Below are 14,334 nucleotides of genomic sequence, written 5' to 3'. Positions count from 1 at the left end.
GCCCAATTATAAGTGAAGTTGCTTAAAGTTGCAGCAAATTGGCATAAAATATATTGGTCGTTTATTTTTCGTTTTATTTTAACTATTTTTTTATGTGCAAATATTTAAATATACCTCTACATTGTGGCGTTATATTGTATTTTTGAAAGTGGCGCTTACAGTTGATATTGGCTTATTACAGACCATGTATATCGATAACATCACTGGCAAAGAAGGGTTGACATTTTAAGTAATAGACAAGTAAATAAATTAAGTTAAGTAGCTCAGATTTCAAAGTGTTTTTAAAATGCATTTTATATTTACATGTACTTAAAAATTTCTTTGACTTGCTGGCTCAATTTGTATAAATTTAGGAAGCACAGCTGTCAACGATAAAATACCAAACGAAAAAATACTGTACAGATCTGCATTTGGTCTGGTTGTACATTTAACGTATCGAATATAAAAGCTATCGTCCATATCGATATCACAAGCATTTGTCATCTGTGCAAACAGCGAACAACACAACAAATAGGCTGCAGCGGCAACAGTTTAATTACAAGTATTAAAAACAAGACGTTCGTACGTTCCGGCAACTGGTAAGTTACAAATTTATTTATTTAACAAAAGAGCAGAAAAAATTAACAAATGAAAAGCCATTGTTTCAATGCGGCTAGAAAAACTCTGATCCACTCTGCTAACATGTATGCTTGTGGTTGTGCGTTTTTGTGTGTATGAGTCAGCGTCGGAGCCCTATATAAAAGAAAACAACAAAATGAATGCAAAGAAGCAGCAGTTTTGCGCTTTGTAAGTGATTTACGTGGAATTCGTTAAAGCAGACCATTTGTTGGGCTCGAAAATGGGGCGCGGCTGCTCTTGCAGCAGGCAGTTGCTGTGTAAATAAGACACACACACACACATACACACAGAAGTCGCTCTTTTCGGCTGCTGTTTTTATTCCTTTTATGGACTTTCAATTAAGCGAGGCTTCGCTGCTGTGTGTATGTGTGTGTTTGCTTTTTGTTATTCATTGAAAGCAAATGACACCGCATTGATAAGCACGCATACATACATACATTCATACATATGTCGACACACACACATTGGGAGTCAGCCGTTGACGTTGTCATTTTTGCCATTTTGGTTGCATGACTCACACACATAACTCGCTCGTACATGCATGTGTGTGTGCGTGTCTGTTTTCTATACCCTGTGCACTCACTGAACTGAGGTATATAGATTTTGCAACTTGTTTTGTACATGTCAGCTTTAGTATTTTACGACATATTTTTTAAAAAATACAAAATTTATTTAGTAAGTTAATGTCATAATTATAGAGAGCCACATAGCGTATTCAGCAGTCGATCATCGAATCACTTTTGCTGTTGACACAGTTTGGTTTGGCTTTGGCTTTGGAGCTGGCGCCGCAGCTGCAACGCTTTGGCTATATATAGACATATTGATGAGATTGCAGCTTATATTACATTTTGTATTTCTTCTAGCTAACACTCACACATCACCAATACACACACACAGCTAGAAGATGTCCTCCCGCAAAACCGCCGGACGTCGTGCAACGACAAAGAAGCGCGCCCAACGCGCCACATCGAATGTGTTCGCCATGTTCGATCAGGCACAGATCGCCGAGTTCAAGGAGGCCTTCAATATGATCGATCAGAACCGTGATGGCTTTGTGGAGAAGGAGGATCTGCACGATATGCTCGCCTCGTTGGGCAAAAATCCGACCGATGACTATCTGGACGGCATGATGAACGAGGCGCCCGGCCCCATCAATTTCACCATGTTCTTGACGCTCTTCGGCGAACGCCTGCAGGGCACCGATCCCGAAGATGTGATCAAGAATGCCTTTGGCTGCTTCGACGAGGAGAACATGGGCGTGCTGCCAGAGGATCGATTGCGCGAGCTCCTCACCACAATGGGCGATCGTTTCACAGACGAAGATGTGAGTGCTGCAATGGACAAACTGACGATATATTTTTATATACTGATCAACTATATCCCTCTCTTGTTCAGGTGGACGAGATGTACCGGGAGGCGCCCATCAAGAATGGCCTATTCGACTATCTGGAATTCACGCGCATCCTGAAGCATGGTGCCAAGGACAAGGATGAGCAATAGGCTAACTGTACTTGATAATTTGCCAACCGTTAATCGGCTGCCATATATACGCCTATATATATATATCCCTCCGTATATATATATATATAAATTTGTGTATATGTATATTCCGACTTCATGTCCAACTGTCATACGAATCGCGTATTTTATATGGCCTATATAGCAACTATATGATAACCTTTATGTTCATATATTATATATTCTTTTTTTTACCTGTTCTGTTCTTTTGAAATTTACATTTTAACATTTATGTGCGATTTATTGCGAATGTGTGAACTGATAACACGATTTTCCGATTTCCATAAGTATTAACTCATATATATACAAGCTCACACACACATACACACACACACACACACGTACTATTTGCTGAGTGAGTCCCATTAAAAAAACAACAGTTTGTTTTCTTATCCTAATCGAATCGTTTTAATAGTGAAATGTATTTGCCTTAACTTTATATCCGACTATATTCGACGGTCTTTGGCACCGCCTCGTGGCGTCGCTCCATGCGTAGTTTGTAGGCATCCCACAGCTGGCTGAGCACATCGGCGAAGAGCACGGTGCCCAGGAAGACGAGTATGGAGCCCAGCCAGTGGGAGATTGTGAACGGATTGCGGAAGTAGATGATGGAGAAGAGGAGCGAGACGAACTTGCGCAGCGTCACCACGAGGGTAACTGTGAGGGAGGCGCACTCCGTGGTCAGCACATAAACGGAGCTGATGCAGATGTACTGGGTGACCACGTTGCACAGCAGATAGAAGAGCATCAACGGAAAGCTGAGCGACCAGCTCACTCCGGGCACGGGCAGGGCGACAGCCACCGTCTCGGAGGCCACAGCGATATTCCAGTGCTGGGCGATGTTGCTGGCCATGATGAGGAACCCGGGCAGGGGCAGCATGTGTGTGAAGAAGAGCGCCTCATTGGGATGCTTGCCATAGCGCTTGTAGATCACCTCCTGGTAGATGCCCATGTAGGCTGTCACCAGCAGGGCGATCGTGAGCAGAGCAATGCCCACGCTCCACCAGAAGAAGTCCGAGAAGGAGGTGTCCACCTTCAGAGTGGGATGCGTGTTGTCCTTGACATCGCCGCTCGACACAAGCGTGCACAAAATGATGCCCGCCGTGATCATCGCCACGGAGCTGTACTGCCTCAGATTGTAGCGCTTCTTCAGCAATATAATGCCCATGATCATGTTGGCCATCAGCGACCCGCTGCGAAAGATCATGTGCAATGGCATCGGTATATTGAAGTTGAACGCATAGTTGTTGCACACGTTCGCGCCAAAGAACAGCACCACCAGCTTCACGTAGTCCCGCAGGGCGATCTTCGGCCGCACCGTGAAGAACTTGGATGTGAAGATCAGGCCTTCGAGGGCAATGAAGAGGAACTGCAGAAATGTGATCAGGTTGCCAGCGCCCGGATCGATTTTGATGATCAGCTCCAGGAAGACGACGTTGCTGCAGCAGCCCACAAAGACAAAGATCATGGCCAGCAGAGCCTTCACGTTGAGCGCCATGTTGAGATGGGCAGTGAGAGAACTGGAGGACAGCGGGAGATGAGTGATATATAGACAATAACTGGCTCAGCTGAGAGCTCTATGATTGAATTTACTAACTGAAGTCTAAGAGTGACGCGAGGACCCTGAAGATCTCTTCTAACTTTTCACCGAGAATACTCACTGAGCTATCAAAGAAGAAGGTGAAATATCATTTAAGTGTTAGAAGAGGAAGCAACTATCATAATTTTTGATGGAACTGATAAAAATGTGATGCGATAATAGATCAAGGGACCCGAGACAGCTCAGGGCTATCTTTCGGTTATTTTTGGGGACGTCTACCTGGAGACATGTATCTATATATAGAGCAATAGCTGTAGACAGCTTGTCGAACTATAAAAACTGGGTTTGACTACGATAAATCAAATTGTCAAATGAAGTTTTGCTAGACCCCAATTCAGGAATCAGCTCTACGAACTGTTGACATATAAGCTATATAGATACGTTAGATATATTTAAGATAATGTTGACATAGTTTTCACAGCTCTGCGTGGGTCATAAGAAATGGAACTCGTTTATCTTTGGCCGTCAAGGCTTGCAGTGGATGAAAATGTTGACTGACTTACAGATACCCTGACTGCACAGCATTGACTATCGAGACTTCGTTCATGCTATGGCAATACTTCGTGATTACATCTAAAGATATTTTCTTCTTCTTCTATAACCCCTAACTACAACTGCTAAGTGAGTATATAGATTTTCCTTTTATTTACTGTACTTTGAATAACTTCTGAGTATTCTAGGTTACAGTAATCCAATCTGCTTATGTTTGCTATATATTAGAGTTATAGCTTGAGGCCATCGCTATATCAGGTTTCGGAACATTTCACAAATTCTTAAAGTTTTCCTCGATTGATTCTTATGTTTGGCCTAGAGTTTTCTGTAATGAATGCAGTTAAGTTGTTTGCTTGATATCTCACATTTGCGCTTACTTTCTTAAGATTACTATAGGTTATAGTAATCCGATTGAGCTCAGTTTGTTATCTGTCACAGCTGCAGATAAAAGCTTTTTCTATTCCAAATTTCAGCTCGATTCTTACACTAGAAGCCGAGTTCACATAGAACATTTCACAAATTCTTCAAGGTATTGCTGCGATCTATGCTTCCCATGTGTTCTTATAGTATATCTATAATTTATAAAAGTTTTAACTTGCAGTAGATTGACAATGCGCTCAGTTTCAGGAAAGTTAAGTACTGACAGCTCCGCAATCGTAAGACCAACTGATCTGTGCTGCTGGGAGAATGAGTTTTTACCATGGCGTCAATAGTCTATGTGACTTCAACTGCGAAGACAATCAATGAAAGTTGCACAAACTCAGACCCGCCACGTTCTAGGCACGTACTACCCAAGAGATACTATAGCAATCTGGAGCACTGGTGCCATCAGGCGGGTTCTTCTGCATTATTGAGATTAAAGTTTTTATGAATTCCATTTAAAGTTTTAAATTTTTTCCTTTTTTATCATTCACATATTTGAAGATAAGTAAAAAAGTTGTGATGGGGAGTGTCCGACTCGTAGACACCCCGAAACCCTGGCAAGCTCTATTACCCTAGGAAGACGTTTACTCAGCTATAAGTAGAATGAAAATAACTTATTTTCAGCTTCAACTTTCAGCTCGAAAACTATTTCAAAGGAACCTACCAAAAAATATAAAATTTCTCTAAATTTTATATCTACTTTTATTAAGCAAAAAAATATTTTTTATTTACTTGAAGCTTGGAACGCACTTGCTTAAGTAGGGCACAGTTTTAGACTCGTAACATCTGTGGCGCTTTCGAAGCAGCTGAATACTGACAGCGCCATGGGGGACTGGAGCCAGAGGCCTACATAGAGCATAGGCAGGTCTTAGGCATTATGTAAGACATGCTCTTTGAGTACTCGCAGAGGGTATATTGAAAAGTTGGCCAAGAACCTTCTGCTGTAGATTTATCTAGAATGTAGATTTATCTAGGTATATGGTTACATTAAATTAGGTATATCGTTTTTTTAGCTTTAGCAATTTGTATTATTCACTTGAATAGGGTATTTGCTAGTCGAGCAGTCGCTTCGACACTCAGGTTCGCCTAATAAACTTAATATTTGTGTTTCAACAGCTGTGGAAAAGACAATAGACCACAGCCAGATGAAAAGAGCGGGAAACAGAACTATTTGTTCTATAAGAACAAGAGGAAGAAGAAGAAGAATGAGAAGAAATAGAGAAAATGAAAGAGCAGGAAGAAAGTGAACGTAATGGAGTGATGATGGGACTATGGGAGAGAGAGAGATAGATAGAGATAGCTAGTAGAATAGAGAGATGGAGATAGGAAGAGGGAGAGGGAGAGGAGAGAAGACGAAAATGTGGCTTAGGAAATAGAGAAAGAATGTAATAGAAAGAGAATGTAAAAAAACGATGAGAAATAGTGGCATAGAGAGAGAGAGAGAGAGCGTGGTAAAGAGAGAGATGGAAGAAGACCAAAATATGAATGGAAGTAGAAGGGAACAGGGAGAAGAAAGGAAGCCTGCAAATATGGTTCCAGGAAGAGAAGGATCACGAGGGAGAAAGCGAGAGAGTGTGGAATGCAACAAAGAGAAATAAATGCATTGTGACAGAGAGAAACAGATAGAGCGAGGGATAATGAGGGCGGGAGTATGTGAATAGAAGTTAGATAAGATAAGCAGAGTATAAAGTGGATAGAGAGAAAGAGCTGACGAAACGAAAAAGAAAGAGAAAAAGACGAAGTGAAAGAACGGGAGAAGAAGGAGATAGAGGAACAGCTTGACAAATAAAGGCAGAGAGAAAGAGAAAGGACATTCTAAGTGGGAGAGAGTGAATAGGATAGACACGGAAAGGAGGAGAGAGAGAGACACAGAATAACAAGTGAGTGTGACAGAAAGCATATGGCGAAGTCGGAGTTAGGATAGAAAGGGAAAGAGAGAGAGAGAGAGACGTAATCAAAAGTGGGAAAGAGAGAGAAAATGAATAAATGGAGATGATGAAGACTTAAAAGCTGATATGAGTTATGATAGAAGGAACTGATATGGCATGCGAGGGAGAGTTTTATGATAGTTATCAAGAGAGAGAGAGAAAGAGACAGGGAGAGTGAGAGGTAACTCAAGTTTTACTTAGATGAACTGGGATATGAAATCAGTGAGAATGTGGCTTTAGTTTGACAGAGTTGAGATAGATAACCGAAAGCTCTCGGGTAATTTTTTGTTTGTTTATTTATTATTTAAAAATTTTGCTAAAATTACTTTTGAACTTTTATGTAAAAAAACAGAAATATTACATAAAGCGGGACAAAGGTTACATGGTACGGGACATGTACAGCGTCAAGAGCTTGGCTTACAGAGTATCAAATAGTCGGCATTAGCTTAACTAACTATCTATATACAACATATACAATAGAGTCTGAAGCGCGGGAACTGAAACTAAAATACAAACAGAGAAGGACGTAGCCAGCACACGAATGCGAGCGGGACAGCGACTGTTAGCAATATCAATGGCATGCACGAATGGCCTCTACTGGGAGGGGTGGGCGCTATACTATGGGGGGGGCGTGTCTGGATTAGCCCGTCTTCAGCTTGGCCTGCCTGGCTTGGCGCGCCTGGTACGCATCCTTCACCTGGTTGATCACATTCGCAAAGAGCACGGTGCCCAGAAAGACGAGTATGGTGCCCAGCCAGTGGGAGATTGTGAACGGATTGCGGAAGTAGATGATGGAGAAGAGGAGCGAGACGAACTTGCGCAGCGTCACCACGAGGGTAACTGTGAGGGAGGCGCACTCCGTGGTCAGCACATAAACGGAGCTGATGCAGATGTACTGGGTGACCACGTTGCACAGCAGATAGAAGAGCATCAACGGAAAGCTGAGCGACCAGCTCACTCCGGGCACGGGCAGGGCGACAGCCACCGTCTCGGAGGCCACAGCGATATTCCAGTGCTGGGCGATGTTGCTGGCCATGATGAGGAACCCGGGCAGGGGCAGCATGTGTGTGAAGAAGAGCGCCTCATTGGGATGCTTGCCATAGCGCTTGTAGATCACCTCCTGGTAGATGCCCATATAGGCTGTCACCAGCAGGGCGATCGTGAGCAGAGCAATGCCCACGCTCCACCAGAAGAAGTCCGAGAAGGAGGTGTCCACCTTCAGAGTGGGATGCGTGTTGTCCTTGACATCGCCGCTCGACACAAGCGTGCACAAAATGATGCCCGCCGTGATCATCGCCACGGAGCTGTACTGCCTCAGATTGTAGCGCTTCTTCAGCAATATAATGCCCATGATCATGTTGGCCATCAGCGACCCGCTGCGAAAGATCATGTGCAATGGCATCGGTATATTGAAGTTGAACGCATAGTTGTTGCACACGTTCGCGCCAAAGAACAGCACCACCAGCATGAGATAATCCTTGAGGGCAATATTCGCTTTGACCGTGAAGAACTTGGAGGTGAAGATAAGACCTTCGAGGGCAATGAAGACGAATTGTAGGAATGTGATCAGATTTCCAGCTCCCGGGTCGATTTGTATGATAAGTTCCAAGAAGACGACGTTGCTGCAGCAGCCCACAAAGACAAAGATCATGGCCAGCAGAGCCTTCATGTTTAGCGCCATGGCGGTTCCTGCACGAGCGAAAGAGAGCGAGAAAGGGGAGAAGTTAGTGCGTTGATTGCTTAACAAACTTTTGTCTAATAATGAGTTGCTTTGTTCTGCATCTTATCAGCAGCTACCGGCATTAGCTATTGCTTGGCACGTTGCTGATAAGACGCGCTTGAACTCGAAAGACACACACACACGCACACGCACGCGGTTACGCACGTGTGTGTGTGCCAAGGACGGCAGCTACTTACCGTTTATTTTCTTTGAATTGTTTTTGTTGGAAGCTTGGCAGTCTATCACTTCTGTTGTGTCATGCCACGTTTTGGTTTTAATGGAATAAATTATTAATTAATAGTCAAACAATACACACACGCACACACACGTGCTTAGAACACAAACCTGCCTTCAGTTAGTATTTGTTGTTGCTCTCTCTCTCTCTCTCCCCTTCTCCGTATCTATCTGTTCCGTGTCTTAGTGCTTTTGCATGGAATGACCTTCACAATTTGTACGTTTGCAAGTGTTGCCAATTTGTTGCACTTGCGTGTTTGTTACTTAATTGTTGTTTCTATTTTATTGCTTGGTGAGTATTTGTGCTGGACGTTTGTTGTGGCTGCCGCTACTGCGAATGCTGATGTTAATACGGTTGTTGCTGCTGTTGTTGTTTTGGTTGTTGAACAGCTGAAATAAACGCGCAGCTATCGTTGGTCCGATAAGAAATTTTTGTAATTGTGTTATCGTCCAGCATGCAAAGTGTGGCTAAAAAATACCAGCACAGCGTTGCCAGCTGCATGAAAAGAACTGCAGGCCATGCATGCTAAAATGCAACGATTTCAAATTTCAGCTAACAAGTCGTAAGTGTCACTAAAAAATACCAAAAGCAAATATACTGTGCAGCATTGCCAGCTAGTAATTAGTTGGAAATTCAAACTTAACAGCTTTAAAATATATGATAACAAATTAAAGACGTAATTGAAATGAAATAAATTGATAATGAAATTCAGTTTATTAATTGTTAAAAGAAATGTTTTTTAAAATACATGTAAAAATAATATTTTAGTACCGTAGCTTTATATTACTTAGGTATTTAATTCACATTCGAATATAACGGCTAAATTCTCTTAAAGCCGCTTGCTTTTTAAATAATTTTTGATGCGTCATTTGATGGATAGAGCAATTAGATTTGGCTAACAAAGAAAATAATGAAATAAACCATTTTCGACTATAATAATAATAATAAAGATCCAAAATTAAGGAAATCAAATCATAAAGTGCATATCGGCAAGTCATAATTCTTTTCGCAGATAACGTAGTTTGACTGACATAATTTGCAAGCTAGCTATTAAACGTCTACTTTAACGGCTCTTTTATGGCCCAGAAGTCGCTGATCTTAGTCGTACTTATGTATAATATAACAGTAATTCGGCTAGCCTACGTTTTGCGCATGGAATGAGGCCAAGATTCAGTGTTAACCGAGCCATTGCATTAAGATGTACGCGTCAGTTGTACGACTGCTCTCCCTGGCCATATGCATAGCCAACACTAGACAGGTATATATTGGAGCTATGAATATATATCTATATAATTATGTTTGAGATTTTGTGCCTTTGCAGCTCTCGCTGCCCACGGATAAAAGTTATTTTGCTGGAGTTGTCGAGTATCCGGTCGAGTCTGGCACCGCCAAGGAGAGGGTTACACAGGCAACGGCTGGCTTCTTGGCATTGCTCGAGTCGAACGATACCGCGGAGCTAGATATTCTTGTCTTTCCCGAATATGTATTGAATAATAGGGATTATGCGACATTCGTGCCAGATCCGGATAAGAAGATAACGCCGTGCTTTTCGCCCGACTACGAGCTGTTCCTGGTCGAAATATCCTGTGCGACACGCGCCCGCAACATCTACGTCGTCATCAACGTGGTGGAGAAGGAGCTGTGCGGCAAGGATTACGGCTCGGATGCGTTGAATCCGTGTCCCTCCTCTGGGATTCGGCAATTCAATACGAACATCGTCCTGGATCGGCGCGGCCGCGTCATATCGCGCTACAGGAAAACCCATTTGTGGCGACGCGAATACTACTCGTCGGCTGTGCTGCGCCAGCCTGACTTATCCACGTTCGAGACAGATTTTGGCGTGACTTTCGGTCATTTCATTTGCTTTGACATGCTGTTCTATGATCCGGCCATGAAGCTGATATTGGAGCGGAATATTACGGACATTATCTATCCGACATTTTGGTTCTCGGAGCTGCCATTTCTGGGCGCACTGCAGCTGCAGGAGGGCTGGGCCTTTGCCAACAACGTGAATCTCCTGGCCGCCGATGGCAGCCAGCCCAGCGGACGGACAAGTGGCTCCGGCATCTATGCCGGACGCTCGGGCCGCCAAATCGCTGCCATCTATCAGCAGCCAACGCTGAAGTTGCTCAAGGCGCGTCTGCCCAAGCGCTCGCTAGGCGGCGCCGTTGAGCCGGAAGCGTTGCCCGCGTTTCAGCCACAATTGATCACAGCTCGACACACCGAGCTGGCCACCTATAGGGACTACAATTTGGATATCTTTAGCACGCAGCTGCTGCCGTCGGACTTTGTCAATGTGACGCAGCAGATATGCCATGGCGGCTTCTGTTGCAGCTTCCAGCTGGAGCGCCGTCCCATCGAAAGCGCCGTGGCATATGCCACCTATCGCTATCGCCTGGGCGCCTATTTTGGCAATGAGACGACCTTCATCCTGGTGGATCGCAGCGAACAGGCGGTCTGTGCGCTCTTCGCCTGCGTGGACGACGAACTCTCCAGCTGTGGACGCATCTTTCCCAGCCGCTTCGATGTGGCCAATCGCCACTATTTCCAGCGCATACGCATCGAGGCTCTATTTCCAGCTGCTCGGCGTCGCCTGATCATGCCCAGCACATTGGATGGGTCGATGATGCCGCTGCCTGTGACGCAGTTCAACTGGACCGAAACGCCGTTGGCTCGTCTGCTGTCCGAGACACAGGTGCTGTTGGAGCTAGTGCAGCCGAAGAATGACCTCTTGACCTTTGGCATCTGGGCCAACTACTTTAGCCAGTTGCCCACCACGCACAATCTGGACCATCTACAGCCGATTGTGACGAATGCTCGCGGCTCAGCTGTTGCCGTTGCGTCCCTCTCATGCCTGGGTCTCCTACTCTTGCCGCTTCTAATCCTGCTACACTGAGCGAATATTGAATCTACCAAAAATAGCAAGATTTTTTGATTTTTTGATATTTTTTTTTGCAATGTTTCATAAGAGTTTTGCTCAGCTTAAGATAAGATCACTTGCGGATAAGATAAGTCTTTATACATAATAAATTCCAATTTGCAAACACAGCTAGGGAGAAAGATAAAATGACACTATTAGAAAACATATATATTATCCGGTTGTTAGTATTTGCTTGATCACCAACTATTGACATTATCCGGCAGTAAATATCGTAAAATGTATTATCCGACTGTTACTGTAGGATTGACTACCAACTTTGGTCGCCATTATTTGGTGTATTATCGCGATAGTCCTGTACAATTTTATCCAGTGTTGTTATTCGTTTGGCATAATACGATAAGTATTATCCGTGTGGTGATCTTCAACTGGGATCATATGTATATTATATTTCTTTACGGGAACTTTTATCCTATGCTTATTGTATAGTTGGATAAGATTTATTATACATTAATATGCAGCTGTTTTTTTGTTGTCATATTTTATCTGAAATTATTTTGCTACATCCGTTATCCGACGGGTTTAATTCCCCTGTTAGGATAGGATAAGTTTTATCCGGAAAAGATTATTTATTATTATATATATTATGCGGTTGTTAATTTAGCTTGCTGCACCAATTTAGCATCCAGCTGCATGTTTCCGGATAAGTGAACTTATGTTTAATTCATAGTTCCTAAGGTCCTAGGGTATTGTATTATCTGTGATGTGTTTTTGCTTTTGTTAAGAGCTTGGAGACGTTTGGTAAGATGCCAATGAAACTCTACAAAGGTAAGGATTAATCATATTTAAACTCCATAAATCATGCTAAATAAGTTATCCGCATTATGTGCGCTTGTACTTCAGCTTTTAGTTGATTCTCGTTACGTTTAAAATGATCTTCAGATGAAAATTTGTTCTCCGAAAGTTTCTTCCGTAGCATCAACTGCATCTAAAGGCTTCCAGAATATTCAAAAATTGCGCCAAGCGTCCTTTCTGCTTGGAAGTGGCCGGAGAGTCGGGGGGCAGGGGCAGGGTGCGTGTGTAGCTTGAGCAGGCGCCAGAGAGAGGAGCTGAAACGAAACGACACGAAATGTTCTGTTGCGTGTGGAGAGTTGGTTCCAGCGCGTGCGCGTTGGCGTCGCTGCTAGCGTCGCTGCTGGTTGCAAAGCCGCGTGTTTGCATTTCCAACAGGTAGCCAGAGCGTCGACGTCGCCGTCGCTGTCGGCGTCGCCGCCGTGCAACAGTCGCCGCTATTTATAATGAGGCTGTTGCACAAGGCCAGAGGGTGGGCGAGGCAGGCAGCGCGTTGGCGAGGACGGCGAGCGAAGGGGGGCAGCGCTTGAAGGTGCGCTGTGGATGCTGGCCACATGCCGCATGCCACATGCCACATGCTGCGCACCGCCTGTCAGTGGAGCTGTTGCCTGCTGGACGCACGCTGTGCCCCCACCCTAACCCCACGCTTCGCGCGCTTTAACTTCATTTGTTGGCACTGCCACGCCTCTGAATTCGCTGAAAATTGGCAATTGGACAGGTGGGCAGAGCGAGTCAAGGCTTACCACATCCAGGCATCCCCTAAACTCCTGTCCCGTCGTGCCCTCAAGTGCTCCAGCATTAAGTTCTTCAAGCTTTCCACACTTTTTATTGATATAGCCATTGTGAATTATCTTTCATTCGCTTCAACTTGTGCTTTCTGCAATTAGCTTTGACTAATCTTGAATATTGCTATAGAGCTCTTGTAATACACATCAAATAAGGTTTATCTTTCAAGATTTCTCCAATTTCTTGGGGTAAACTTCTTATCCTGAGGCGTTTGAAAGTCCAGCACGATGGGGATACGCTTGTTCTTTGAGCTTAATAAATTATAGTCCACTATTTATCCAATACACTTTATCCGAAATACAAGGTTCAATATCTAATATCCAATATCCGTTATGCAATATCCCTTATCCAATATTCAATATCCAATATCCATTCTCCATAATCCATTATCCAATAACTGATATCCACTATCGATTATCCAATATATATTACTCATTATCCGATAATCAATATCCAGCATTCAGTATCTATTATCCAATATCCAGTTCAGTCAGACGGATGGACAGATGGACAGGGCAAGCTGACAGCGAGATGGCTAGCTCAACTTTTATCATTATCCCGATGAAAAATATTTCCCTGTTGCCCGAGTTCCCATCTACAATATGTTGAGGGCACTAAAACTTGGGATTTTATTTGCTATATCAAAGCGATGTAGATATATATGTTCAGCTTAGCATTAATCTGTATTATTGCCATATAACCAAATGTCTATTTTTGTCAGATATCTTGAGAAGAATGCAGCATAGTTTGTTCAGTAATAAAAACCGTAAAAAACTAAAGAGCTTAACAAACAAGGATATAGTTGATAACACTTCATTCGAATTGCCTCTATATGATATAGTAGTCCCAGCTGGCTGAGCCAAGGCCACTTTTTATGATGCGAGAGCAGAGAGATTAATCTCAGTTACAGTTAGCCAAGCAGACACAGAGATAAGACGACGTCAATGACTCCTCTCTAGATATGGATCAGAAATGTATATATAATATACATATATATATTTTATTATCAGTTGTTATGCGTAACTAATTACGTGACAGGTCTATAAAAACGTCTAATAAAAAGTGCCTTAATTGACCTTTTCACTTGCTAGGTATTGTTAATACCCCGTACTCATGGAAAGCTAATAGGTTATATAATATCTGTAATGGGTAGAAGGCATGGTTCATGTTTTTTAGATAAAATATATATTCCTATTTAGAAGTAACCATCAACATCTGTCCGTTCATTCGTTCGCCCAATCGTCTGTTTGTCTGTCCATCCGCTTGTCCGTCCGTTCAATGGTC

General features: G+C 43.2%; 4 protein-coding genes across 6 annotated transcripts; 2 read left to right on the top strand and 2 right to left on the bottom strand.

The window, feature by feature from the left end:
• Positions 1–443: 443 nt before the first annotated feature.
• LOC111592350 (myosin regulatory light chain sqh) lies at positions 444–8,452 on the top strand. The gene is made up of 4 exons (XM_023304504.2): positions 444–578; positions 1,482–1,942; positions 2,014–2,477; positions 8,431–8,452. The coding sequence occupies exons 2-3, from the start codon at positions 1,523–1,525 to the stop codon at positions 2,116–2,118; spliced, it is 525 nt and encodes a 174-aa protein (XP_023160272.2). The 5' UTR covers positions 444–578; positions 1,482–1,522; the 3' UTR covers positions 2,119–2,477; positions 8,431–8,452.
• Positions 2,550–5,449, bottom strand: LOC111592331 (UDP-xylose and UDP-N-acetylglucosamine transporter). Of its 2 annotated transcripts, none has more exons than XM_023304488.2 (2): positions 5,402–5,449; positions 2,550–3,656 (listed from the first exon to the last, which is right to left on the bottom strand). In XM_023304488.2, the coding sequence occupies exon 2, from the start codon at positions 3,632–3,634 to the stop codon at positions 2,573–2,575; it is 1,062 nt and encodes a 353-aa protein (XP_023160256.1). In that variant the 5' UTR covers positions 3,635–3,656; positions 5,402–5,449; the 3' UTR covers positions 2,550–2,572. The 2 variants fall into 2 exon arrangements, with proteins under 2 accessions (XP_023160256.1, XP_023160246.1); XM_023304478.2 differs by lacking the exon at positions 5,402–5,449 and adding an exon at positions 3,734–3,941.
• On the bottom strand, positions 6,853–9,047 carry LOC115482747 (UDP-xylose and UDP-N-acetylglucosamine transporter). Of its 2 annotated transcripts, none has more exons than XM_030223590.1 (3): positions 8,649–9,047; positions 8,497–8,547; positions 6,853–8,268 (listed from the first exon to the last, which is right to left on the bottom strand). In XM_030223590.1, the coding sequence occupies exon 3, from the start codon at positions 8,258–8,260 to the stop codon at positions 7,220–7,222; it is 1,041 nt and encodes a 346-aa protein (XP_030079450.1). In that variant the 5' UTR covers positions 8,261–8,268; positions 8,497–8,547; positions 8,649–9,047; the 3' UTR covers positions 6,853–7,219. The 2 variants fall into 2 exon arrangements, with proteins under 2 accessions (XP_030079450.1, XP_030079449.1); XM_030223589.1 differs by having other exon boundaries at positions 8,645–9,046.
• A 672-nt stretch (positions 9,048–9,719) lies between these two features.
• On the top strand, positions 9,720–11,599 carry LOC111604335 (vanin-like protein 1). The gene is made up of 2 exons (XM_023322434.2): positions 9,720–9,792; positions 9,856–11,599. The coding sequence occupies exons 1-2, from the start codon at positions 9,733–9,735 to the stop codon at positions 11,428–11,430; spliced, it is 1,635 nt and encodes a 544-aa protein (XP_023178202.2). The 5' UTR covers positions 9,720–9,732; the 3' UTR covers positions 11,431–11,599.
• The last annotated feature ends 2,735 nt before the right edge of the window (positions 11,600–14,334 follow it).

This window comes from Drosophila hydei, unplaced genomic scaffold (genome assembly GCF_003285905.1).
Source record: "Drosophila hydei strain 15085-1641.00,03,60 unplaced genomic scaffold, DhydRS2 tig00000237-arrow-arrow-pilon, whole genome shotgun sequence".
Classification (NCBI taxonomy): Eukaryota; Metazoa; Arthropoda; class Insecta; order Diptera; family Drosophilidae; genus Drosophila; species Drosophila hydei.
Note: the sequence above shows the minus strand (reverse complement) of the source record. Positions and strands in the feature narration are given on the sequence as shown.

Bases quoted from the DNA above. Each gene is read 5' to 3' on its own strand.
- LOC111592350 (XM_023304504.2), top strand. From the start codon at position 1,523: ATGTCCTCCCGCAAAACCGCCGGACGTCGTGCAACGACAAAGAAGCGC. The intron at 1,943-2,013 runs GTGAGTGCTGCA...TCTCTTGTTCAG, and splicing joins ATCGTTTCACAGACGAAGAT to GTGGACGAGATGTACCGGGA.
- LOC111592331 (XM_023304488.2), bottom strand. From the start codon at position 3,634: ATGGCGCTCAACGTGAAGGCTCTGCTGGCCATGATCTTTGTCTTTGTG.
- LOC115482747 (XM_030223590.1), bottom strand. From the start codon at position 8,260: ATGGCGCTAAACATGAAGGCTCTGCTGGCCATGATCTTTGTCTTTGTG.
- LOC111604335 (XM_023322434.2), top strand. From the start codon at position 9,733: ATGTACGCGTCAGTTGTACGACTGCTCTCCCTGGCCATATGCATAGCC. The intron at 9,793-9,855 runs GTATATATTGGA...GTGCCTTTGCAG, and splicing joins GCATAGCCAACACTAGACAG to CTCTCGCTGCCCACGGATAA.